Raw genomic sequence first — 12,178 nt, forward strand, 5'->3', positions numbered from 1 at the left:
ACACATATGTTAATAATATGAAACATACACATAGTGTATATGTACACATATATTCATACACACATATATATGTGCAAATATATTTTTACGTGACCTCTACCACTAATTATTTGTATTACTTTGGGCAAGTTATTGTACTTCTCTGGGCCTCAGTTGCTCTACCTGTGAGGTGAGAGGTTGGACTAGATCTCTAAAGGTATTTCTAGTTCTGGTACTTGGTGGTTGCATGTTAAAAAAAAGCAAATTAAGTATGAGTATGATTTCTTCCAATAATTTTTATTGAATTTAAATATCCCACAGAAAGAGAGTAAGGTAATTCTTCAAAAATGCTGTTTGTTGAATCTGTCCTCAGAAGAATATTTTGCTCATTATAATGTGAATAATGAAATAATGAATAATCAACAGGAAACATACTGTTTTTAAGGGAATTTTTCTTCTTAATACATACAGATTTCAAAGCAGGACTACATAGGTTATCGCTTAGAGACAAGATTCATGCGAATGGAAAGAAACACTGACTGAGGACCTTTATAGGAAGTGAAGACCTGAATGGGAAGTCATTAGTGTGAATGGCATTAATGAAGTGCTCTTTCAGATGGCTTAAACAGTTTGTAATGGGTCCTTGGTAAGTGTCATGGCTGTGCCCATCTGTTTTCATATACCACACTCTCTGAAACCTGGGCATCATATAGACAACTGTTAACTTGCATGCTTTCTGCTTTTGTAAAAATGAATCCTATAAGCTTAACATAACCTAATGCCTACTTTGTTCACATCATGGTAAAAGACTTTTTATCATAAATCCTGAGCACATTTAAATATTTTTCTTTTAAATATTAATTAAAAAGCAGTGTTGTCATCAGTTTAAATATAATATAACTCAGTAGACAAAAATCATCCAGGAATGCAATAATAATGTTAATAATAATATTAACACCTGCCATATATGCATATATAATGCATATATATAAAGGACTTTATGTATACATATATATGTGTAAATTTATATGCATATATTTGTGTGTATATGTATATATGTGTGTACATATATGTATATATGTATACGTATAATCCTTTAAGCTTTTCAAAGTGTTTCATATTTGTTAAAATTGGAGTTAAAATTGCACCCTGCCTGTAATTCTCTCTGACTGCAAAATAATTTGTATGTGTGCTCAATGCTGTACTTCCCTCATAGTTAAGACAATGTTTTATCATGTTGGTGTGAGGCCTAGTCTGACAAATTAAATCCAAAACCCTTATCCAATAACAAAATATATTGTGAATGTTAAATAATTATAAAAGTTAGGTAAATCACACAATTTTGCTGGAGAAGAGGGGTAAGGGAGCTCCTTTGAAAGAACTAAGTAAATCTAACTTAGAAAGGACTTTAAACGTCATTAAGTCGAACTCCTTGACCAATGTATAAATCCTCTTCACAAGATGCACAACAAGCTGTCCAGTTGTTTTTTTTAAGCACTGGTAGAACTCCTTATTTTGTCAACTATTCAATCAACAAGTATTCATTAAGTACCTACTATGTGCTAGATTCTGCACTACTTGCTGGGGTGTACACAGGCAAAAAAATTAGCCCAAAGGCATCACAAATTAGTCCATTTCAATGCTGGACAGAGCTATTTGTGAGAACATTCTGCATTGGGTAGCTCAGTGCACAGAGTGCTGGGGTGGAATCAGGAAGATCTGAATTCAAATCCAGTCTCAGACACTTACCAGCTGTGGGATCCTGGGGAAGTCACTTAACCTCTGTTTGCCTCAGTTTCCTTAACTGTAAAATAGAGATAATAACAGCATCTGCTTCTAAGGTTTGTTGTGAGGATCAAATGAAATAACACACGTAAAGCATTTAGTATAGCGTCTGGGACATACTAGATACTATATAAATGCTTATTTCCTCCCCCCTCCCCTTATATTTGCTCAAAATTTGCCCCTCAGTAACTAGGTTCCACTAGGCCTTATTCTTGCTTCTGGAGCTATGCAGAATAAGTCCAGGTTAGGACTACTTACAGAAAAGACTGGTGAAAAGTCCATACTACTGGTTACTTTTATGGAGAATTAGAATTTCATTACTTCCAATTACAGACTGCAATAGGAACTGGCTATTTAGAAGCATTTTGGTTTCATGAAAGTGACAATTAACTGATGAGAAGACTTATTTTTAATTCTCTCTGCTAACTGTGACTTGGACAAGACCTCACTTTTTCACCAGTAAAATGGGGATAATAAGTGCCCTACCATCACAGGGGGTTCTTGTGAGAATAGAATGAGACAACATATACAAAAATTAACTGCTATACAAAAGTACACTAGTCCAATAGTTAGCCATGGCTGAGAGTAAACTGAGTAGTAACTTACAAATCTGTGTTCCAAGTTTACTGTCTTAAATATTGAAACATCACCATCTCTCTACATACCTCCTGTGTTTGTACTTTAATTTGCTGGTGGATAGAGGCCAATGCCAACTTAGTTCTTCTGAGAATTTTCATGTATTCCAAATTAGCCAGGTATAAAATCGCAAGACTTTATTACAGGATAAAAAGCTCCCTATATAGAAGGCATCTAAATTAAAAAAAACCCATTGAAAGAAAATTATGGTCCTCTTCTAGACTCCTAGTTTTTCAACATATGAGTCATGAGTTTTGTATGGATGCATGCCTTAGATTCTCCTTCGCCTTCATCTATTTAAATTGAGCTTATCGGCAACTCAAAGAGATTGCATTAAGAGTGGGGAAAGAATGTTCACTTAAGACAAAAGACTTTGGAAGAAAGAGAGAAAAAATAAATGGAGAAAAAAGGGAGAGTGTCCTTGAATAAATCACTTAAGATGCCATGGTAAAACTTTGGTCATATAATCAGACAGCATGATTTCAAATCCCAGTGATGCCATTTACTGTGTTGGGGACTTTGGGCAAACTCTGGACCTCTCTTATCTCATTTGTGAAATGAAAGGGTCAGACTAGATGATTTCTCAGGGCCCTTTCAGCTCTAAGTCTATGATCATATAAGTCTGTACCTCAGTTTCTTCACATTTAAAATAGGAATAATACTTAGGCTACCCACCTCAAAGGTTTTTGTGAGATGAAATGAAATTATGGGAGTGAAAGCATTTTGTTAACCATAAAGTGTGTATAAATGTGTGCTATTTTGAAGTCATTTTTATTGTTTTGTTGATCTTACTCATTTTACATTTCCTTTATTTTCAATATATCCCTTGCTCCCCATGCCTACCCAGTGAGCCATCCCGTATTTAAAAAAATACTTTTAAAAGAGAAAAAACATTACATGCCTGAAGGTATAGGGAGTATTTCACAACCATACAGTACCCACCTCTGTCAATAGGAAAAGGGGCAGTTTTTCCTCCACTTGCATATTCAGATCCTCTTCTTTGTTTCCTTTGCTTAGTCGTTGTATATGTTTTGTTTTCCTGAATCTGCTTATTTCACTCTGTATCCATTCATATAAGTCCTCCCCTGCTTCTTAGAAATCTTCAGTCATCTTTTCTTATGTCATAGTAGTATTTTATAACAACAAATGTATGAAATTCTGCTTTTTTCATTCTGCTTCAATTCTGCTTCTACTCAAAACTTACAATAATTCCCTGTTGTCTAATAAATCAAGTCTCATCTCCCATCCCGGAACTTTCAAGTCATGTTCTTTCTCTATGTTTTTCCCCTTGCTTGGAAAATCATCCCCTTCCTTTTTTACCTACCTTTCAAAACCTAGCCTAAGCTACCCTCCACCCACCCCTCCACCCCTGCCTGAAGTTTTCTCTGATCATATCAGCCCTCACTGTTGACTTTACATTCCAGCAGTACGTAAGGGTCTGACCCATATAACTTAGCACTTAGGAGTGTTCCGTTGTCCCCCAGTTGTTTCACATTCGTTTGTTTGGTCTTCCAAACACAATCATAAGCTTATTGAGGATAGGGTCTGTATCCTTTGCTTTATATGGTCTACAGCACCCAGGAAGATGCTAAACGCAGAGCAGAAGTGGAAGAGGTCATTGTTGGTTGATTGAAAACAGAAGATGGAGGTAGTCAGCGGCAGAGAACCAGCTCTGAGAGTTTACGTCTTCTTGTATAGCTAGTGACAAGGAATCTATCAGTGATGAGGAGAGGCTCCTGCATATTCACCTTCGTTATTCATTTCTGTTTTGTTTTGTATTAGAGTGAACAATTTAAACTAAACTGGATTTTTCTTTTTATCAGGTCACTTGTAATTATTCTCTTTTCTATACAACAAGTTTATGGGGTAAGTATATCAATTAGAGATTATTCTCAGGCTTTTGAGTCTATGCATACATTTTTATAACTTTTACAAAATAATAAGGAAGCTAAACAAAATAGAAGTTTACCACCACCACTCCTTTCCTCTCTTTCCAGTGTGATATAGTGGGAAACACTTTTAACTAGGAGTTAGGAGACCTTGGTCCTATTCCCAATCTGCCACTAAATGTTATATGATTTTGAGGAAGTTACTTAATCTTTCTATACTTATGTTTCCTCACCTGTAAAATGGATCTATCCAATCCATCTCATATGATTATTCTGAGTGGCAATTGGATCTAATGTCAAAAGAGCACCGAACTGGATTCTAGCTGCAATGTTGTTACTAACTTGCTGTGTGACCTTGGACAAGTCATTCCTGAGCATCAGTTTTTTTTCATCTGTAAAATGAGTGTTCAACCAGATGAAGTCTTTGAATTCGACCTAATAGTATATGAATGAAGATAACAAGGTTAAGAGCACTTTGAAATTTCTAAAATGCTATACATACTCACTGTGCTGTAATTCACTCCATTTTCTTCTTATTCCATTTGTTCCCGTGATAAACTTCTTCCTTTTCCTCCCCTGTCTCATGAATCAAGTTCATTTCAAGGGTTTACAACTACCTCTATACCACCCCCCAACCTCTGGCCCTTACAACCAGTGACTGTAACTCTCTAACCAAAATTTCCTTCGTCCTGTTCCCTCTTGTATTGTCATAGAAGATGTTGACATTCAAAGATCCATTTTGTACACCATTGTACAAAAGTCAGATTTTAAGAAAGGGCGATACATATGTGGAACAAATTAGTAACCTTAGGAACTGAATAAAGGAGAAAGGCCTAGAATGTCTTTTACTTGAACCTACAATATAGCAAAGGTACTCATAACAATAACTCAGGGAGAGCTAGGAGTTTTACCAAGTTCCCCCCCCCCCCCACAACAACCCAGTGAGGTAAGTAGTACAAATATTCTCCCCATTTTGCAGATGAGGGAGGTTGGGCTTCAGTTGAGACTTAAGTCATACATGCCTCACTGCCTCTCAATTATACCTTTAAATTCTTCAGGCTAAGTGAACCATCCCTTATTCTTTATCAAGAGATACTGAGATGTCTGTCTTTGAGACTATCCGATTATATTGCTATCTAGATGACCGTTGTTTATATTTTAAAAATTTTGTTTGTCTAACTTAGTAGCTTTGTTGTTTCTAAAATATATAACATGAGAGGTATTGTGGAGTAGTGGTCAGAGGTTTGGCTTGGGAAACAGGAAGAACTGAGTTCAAGTATTGTCTCTGATGTATACTGGCTATGTGACCTTAGACAAGTCACTCACCTCTCAGTGCCTCTGGGTAATTCCCTAAGACCATCAACTATGAACCAGTTCCTGAACTGTATTTGTTGAGGAAGTTTCCACACTGATAAGTAGCTCTTCAAATTGATGAAATCATGTAAATAGATAAATTAATAATATAATATATGTACACATTATCCATTTTAGAAGACTCGATCTTTTCTTAGAATTTGTTTTATTCTTAAAATGGTATTCTATTTGGTATATTTAAAGCCAGAAGAATATTTAAAACTCATAATCAAAGAACCCATATTTGAATACTGATTCTGTCTCCTTGTACAAGTCATGGCAATTTTCTAGCCTTATTTTCCTCATCTGTAAATGAGGTGGTAGCCTAGGAGACCTCTAAGGTTCCTTTTCCCACTTGAAACAGCTGTAAATTTAAGATCCTGTTATCATCTGTTATTTTGTTCTTGCAGGCTGTTGCAAACATGCTCATCTATCTTTAGTAGTAACTGCCAATATTTTAAGTGGCCACTTCCTTAAAAGTAGCAAAATGCTCCTTTGCTACAAATCTTTCATTGAAAATGGAAATAAAAAGAAACACTCTTGCCAGTATGATCAAGGTGCATGTATATCCATTGTCCTGTTAGAGATTTCACTGAACACATAGTAACTGTATCCCAACCTCAAATGACCCAAGTGTTCAGGTTACCCAGGTGCTTGTTTGCAGTCATGGTTTGGCTGGAAACATTTTTTAAAAAAATCTTATCATAAGTTTCTACTGGCTTTGAACTTAATGTTTTGGCATTTGAAGATAATGAGTTACTTAGGACTCTAGGGCATTTTTTTTAAGTTTCAAATGCATTTTTGTTTAAATTATCTAGTTGTAACAGCATCTTTTATGTACTTTTGGAATACATAGTTTGTTTAAATATGTAGCATTACTTAATAGTATTTAAATTGAACTTTTTTTTAACATATTCTTCAGACACATTTTTTTCCTTTGAAAGAAGTACGGATAATGACATTGAAATGGAGACCTGTGGGGCAGCTAGGTGGTACAGTATATAGTATGTCAGTCCTGAAGTCAGGAGGACCTGAGTTCAAATCCAGTCTCAGATACTGTGTGATGCTGGGCAAGTCCCTTAATCATGTTGCCTTAAAGAAAAAAAATGGAGGGGTGTGTGTGTGTGTGTGTGTGTGTGTGTGTATGTGTGTGTGTGTGTGTGTGTGTGTGTGTGTGTGTGTATCCAGGTGGAGGAATGCTTTTCACATTATGTACTGCTGGGAGCTGGTAATGGCCAGTTAATAGAAAGTACGGGATGGCATTGCTGGAAGGAAATTTAGAGGTAAGCTGTTTTAAATTCTCCGTGTTAGAGATGAGTACACTGAAGCACAGGGATCACAGTATTATTGTTTTAGCGCTAAGACGGGCCTCAGAGATCATCTAGTTTCACCGCCCCACCCCCCATTTGTTAATTTGCTTCCAAATGGCTCTTACTTTATCCAAACTGACTGTTCAGTCACTTACTTGAGAGCCCTTTTCAGGAAATCTGAACGAGGAGGACTGTGAGGGGGTAAAATGATTTGCCCAACATTGCACAGTTAAAAAGTGGAAGAGCCTTCGAAGACAAATCAGATTCTCTTTCACCCTGCGAGTATAGTAGTTCATGCAAAATTACAGTTTAATGGTTGGTTGGCAGAGCAGGGATTAGAATTCGAATCTTCTTGTGTCTTCTGACTTCCTTCTTACTTCCTCTTCTCCTCCCCACTCCCAGCTTAGGCCTCTTGCCGTAATACTTTAACACAGTCTTAGGTTTCAAAACATGAACCTTGAAAAAATAGAGAAAGAAGCCTTTTTGCGCCAATATTTAGGTCAGGACTGATCCTCAGATAGAATGGTTAAGTCAATGAATTTTGTGTTCAGAAGGTTTTCTCACCCCTTTTTCATTATCTCCATCCTCAAGATGCGTACCTAGTACCTTGAATACCAGGCTTCTGAGATGAATAGTCCAGCTCTTCAAATGTAGGTGTATTTCCTTTGGGCCACAAGTCAGCTAATTTATGTAAATGTTCTTGACTTTTAAAAGTAGCTGTACACTTAATAAACTGCTTTCTTTGGAAATAGAAAAATGGTGAGTAGGTCAGAAGGGTTAGTTGCCAAGATATGGAAGAAGAAATGTGTTATGAAAGAAATTTTGTGAAGTCAGTTCATCTTGTGTTGTTGTTCAGTTGCGTCCAACACTTTTGATCTCATTTGGGTTTTCTTGGCAAAGATACTGGAATGGTTTGTCATTTCCTTCTCCAGCTTATTTACAGATGAGGAAACTGAGGCAAGCAGGGTTAAGTGACTTGCCCAGGGACACACAGCTAGTAACTGTCTGAGGTTAGATTTGAACTCATGAAGATGCGTCTTCCTGACTTCAGCTCAGGCGATCTATCTAATCTACTACCTAGCTTCCCTGAGTACCTCATAGTCATATGTGGTAGGAGCTGGGGGGTGGGGAAGGGTAGGTGAGTGGAAGGGAAATGGGGCCTGGGTTGGGTGGAGCAACCAACTGAGGCCTTACACTGCTTTAGGGAAAGTAGTTTTAGTTTGATCTCCAGAGTTGTGGCTGGGACCACCAAAGCCGCCTTGCTTCCTTTAGTGCCTGTGAATGAGAACTTGCCTGTCTTGGGGGTGATCTAAGGAAAATTAGAACAGAAGCCATACCCAGGTGGACAAAGCTGAATTCTGGAGCTATGAGATTTAGCTGTAATTTGCCTACCTATATACAGTTTCCCTGACCCTCCTCTCTGAACAGCCAGTTAAGTCTTGTACTCTTAATGGTTCAAGGTAAAGCTTGTATTCTTAATGGTTGACTGAGCTTGTGATATTCTGATAACTCACTATGGAAGAGAAGTGCTGATAGGACACAGCTGTAGTCCCAAGGTAGAAATCTAAGGGTCACCTTGGGTGGTGACAGTGAATGAGACCTGTGATGAAAGCACAGAACCTTCTGTTTAAGCATTCTGCTAGTGTTTTTACATCTTATTCAATGTTACGGATTTCTCTCTTGATGTTATCAAAACTTTGGTTAGCTGTCACATTGGAAGGTGGCGAGAAACTTATTCACACTAAAGTATTAATGACTGATAATTTAAAATGTTACCTCTGTGAGTTGCTTTTGTATCTTGACATGGAGTAGGCCTTAGACCCAAAGACAGAATTTATAATGTAATAGAAATGAGACATCAGCAGTAGGCAGGAGGAGGAAAGATTTCTGTGGAAAATTGGGAACAGAAAGAATTTTCCTCATGCCTTTCAAACCACAGTATTGCTCTATCGATCACAGTATCACTCATATGGCTATAGAACTCAGCCTACAGGTAAGATGGATCCCAGTTATGCATTCGATGACCAGGTAACTCCAGCAGCTTTCCCTGGGTGACACTGACCATTTTATTACAACCTTTCCTTGCCCCAGATTAAATGTCTTTAGGACTCTTCTCACTTTCCTCTCTCCTGGATTCTTATACTGGTCTCTTTCTCAAATCACTGCCCTCTCTCATCTTCCCCCCTCCACACAGAAGCCAAAATCATGTTCCCATATCACAAATTGACCGCGTCACTCTCCTAGTTAATAAACTCCAGTAGCTCCCAATTATCCGCTGGCTAAAATTCCAACTTCTCTTTTGGACATTTCATGCCCATTACAATTCGGCTCCAGACTTATTAAATATTATTATCTCTCACATGCTCTGCATCCCAGCCAAACTCGTCTTACATGGAAACTAGGTGGCACAGTGGATACAGTGATTGATGGACTGGGAATCCGGGAAGATGCAAGTTCAAATCTTGCCTCAGACACCAATTGTATGACCTCTTATGTATGACTTAACCTCTATTTGCCTCAGTCTCCTCATCTGTAAAATGGGGATGATAATAGTACCTATCTCCCAGGGCTATTGTGGGGATCTAATGAGATAGGAATATTTGTAAGGCACTTTGCAAACCTTAAAGTGTTATTTAAATGGTAGCTGTGATTATTAATTATTATTATTATTCCATTTCCCTTCTTCTTGTCTTCATATCAGCTAGCCCCCACTCATGAGGTGCATTCTCTCTTCTCAGAATCTCTTGCCTTTTTCTTGCTTGGTTCAGTCATTTCCCACATGTAGTTCTTCCTGATTCACCCTCTCACTAGAGAGCTACCTCTCCCCCCAACCCCCCAAACACCTTGTACTTTCTTTTGTTTACTTGACTGTGTACATTGAATTGAGTTGAATATAAACTCTTTGAAGGCAGGAACTCTTTGTTTTTGTCTCTTTTTTTGGAGGGGGGAAGGCAGGGCAATTGGGATTAAATGACTTGCCCAAGGTCACACAGCTAGTAAGTGTGTCAAGTATCTGAGGCTGGATTTGAATTCAGGCCCTACTGACTCCAGGGCTGGTACTCTACTCACTGCATCACCTTGCTGACCCTGTTTTTGTCTTTGCATCCCCTTTGCCTAGCACTGTGTGGCTACTCAGTAGGTGCTTAACAAATCTGGTTGGGTGATCAGTATGTATGGCTGATTCAGTATTGGGACCTCATGGATTGAAAGATAAAAGGAAAGTTTACCAAATTCCAATGAGTGAGTTAGACTGAGTAGTTTCATTCCAAAGTAAACTGTGTCTTACTGCTAAACAACTTTTTTTTAAACTTTCAGGGCGGAAAGAAGTACTCTGGTCCTTGTGGAGGACGAGATTGTTCAGTCTGCCAGTGTTTTCCTGAAAAAGGATCTCGGGTAAGTGGTTGAGCAGTTAGCTCTAATAAAGTAAGTGCCATTTTGAAACATCAAAATTGATATCCTGGTGATCCCCAATCCCTGGTCACTTTGGGAAATACATAACTTTTATAATAACTTTCAATAATGAGTTCATCCCATCTCAAAGAGCATTTTACATTGTAATCAGAACTCTGTACAGACAGGAGTGGCAGGCCAAGTAATCTGGTTGATCACAGTGCATCTTATAAGTCAAATCAGCAAGCATTTTACTAAGCAGCTTGCCATAAAGGAATATAAATTCATATACATATATATATGCACACAAATGTGTACATATATATACATATATGTGTGTGTATATACATACATAAATACATGTTCCCCCTTTTTAAGGGAATACAAATGCAAATAGACAATCCCTGTCCTCGAGGGCCTTCTATTCTAGTTGAGGGAACATTTCAGCAATCTTCCATGAATTTGGTTTGTAGAAAATTTTAAATATAGATCAAGGGCAATAAAAATATCAACCTCCATATTTTCACATTGTTCAGATCTGAAAATAAAAAGTCATCCAGGCTAAGTTTTAATGTATATGACTGTCTCATACCTAAGAGCAAATCACATGTTCTTAATCTGATTTCCAGTGAAGAAGAGCAATGAGAGAAAAGGAAGGAAAGGTTTCTGAAAAGAGGAAAACCAGTTTCTTCTTGTAAGGGGCCCAGACATAGCCTTATTTCCATCACCCCTATTATTTCTATTTCTGCTAGTGAAGAAGGAAGTTTGGAATACTGCTTCATGTAAAACAATGCTAAAAATTTCAGGAAGGCTATAGTATTTTACATTTCACTCTATACTATACCATCATCCATTCGGGCTGGATGCTCACAGCTATTTTCCTAAAGGCTCCCTTGTTCATCCTAAATTTTGAAGATTCTGATTCAGAATGCAAGTTGATGGGAGAAAGAGGAAAATGGGCAGAAAAGGAGAGGAATGTCTTGGAAAAAAATTATGTTCTCTGCATGTGCTGCTCTCCCCATCCCCCTTTTTGTAACCTTTTCATTATAAAGTCTTTTAAAAAACTTAATGAATGTTGGTTTCTGAGATGAGGTTCTGGAATTCCATGGGGGTGGCTAATCTCCCTGTTGTTCCAACTTGGCTAGAACAATAAAAACAAAAATATCCCACAGTTTTACGGGAAGGTGTGTTCTAAAATGCTCTGGACAATTCTTTGGGTCAAATCTTGCCTACTCTTTTGAAGTCTGACTTTCCTATGCCAGTCTTGTGTGGAATGTACATGACTACTTAAGAACTAAAATTCAGTCAAGATTAGTGAGTTAAGACTTGGGAAAAGACACTCTTGAAGGGAGGAACTGTGTATTTTATAACTTTGTACCCCATAAGGTCTTGTGTATAGCACGCACTGAGTAAGAATGAAGCTCTTTATGGGTTAACCTGACTATACCACAGCCCACTGCCTTGGCATGAGTATTCCTTGACCTCCTTTCATTATTTACTCTCAAATCAAGCAGGCCATTCTGAACTCAGATCAAACTACTTTGAGTGTGTAGTGGGAGGATAACCAGACCCAAAAATACACAGAAGAGAGAGGAAAGAAGTTCAGAAGGGGATAAAGGTAAGCAAGGTGATGTGGAACCAAGGTTCTTAGGCCTGGCTCTAAAATTTGCTAGTCTCATGACCTGCAGCGAGCCAGCCTCTTGAAGTCTGTTTCCTTATCAGCAAAATGGAGATCTTAATACTTGCTCTGCCTAGCTCATGGGATTTTTAGAAGAATTAATGAGGTCACAACTGTTAAAAGCCCTTTGAAAACTGTAAAGTATAATAGAGATGTAG

The 12,178-nt window shown here is 37.8% G+C and overlaps 1 protein-coding gene across 1 annotated transcript in view; it reads left to right on the top strand.

Moving 5' to 3' along the window:
• The first annotated feature begins 569 nt into the window (after positions 1-569).
• COL4A4 (collagen type IV alpha 4 chain) overlaps positions 570-12,178 on the top strand; it is a 131,544-nt gene continuing 119,935 nt past the window's right edge. The window contains exons 1-3 of the mRNA XM_036758314.1: positions 570-625; positions 4,224-4,266; positions 10,268-10,345. Of these exons, the coding sequence (XP_036614209.1) occupies positions 570-625; positions 4,224-4,266; positions 10,268-10,345 (177 nt within the window). The remainder of the gene's footprint in view (positions 626-4,223; positions 4,267-10,267; positions 10,346-12,178) is intronic.

This window comes from Trichosurus vulpecula, chromosome 4 (assembly GCF_011100635.1).
Source record: "Trichosurus vulpecula isolate mTriVul1 chromosome 4, mTriVul1.pri, whole genome shotgun sequence".
Classification (NCBI taxonomy): Eukaryota; Metazoa; Chordata; class Mammalia; order Diprotodontia; family Phalangeridae; genus Trichosurus; species Trichosurus vulpecula.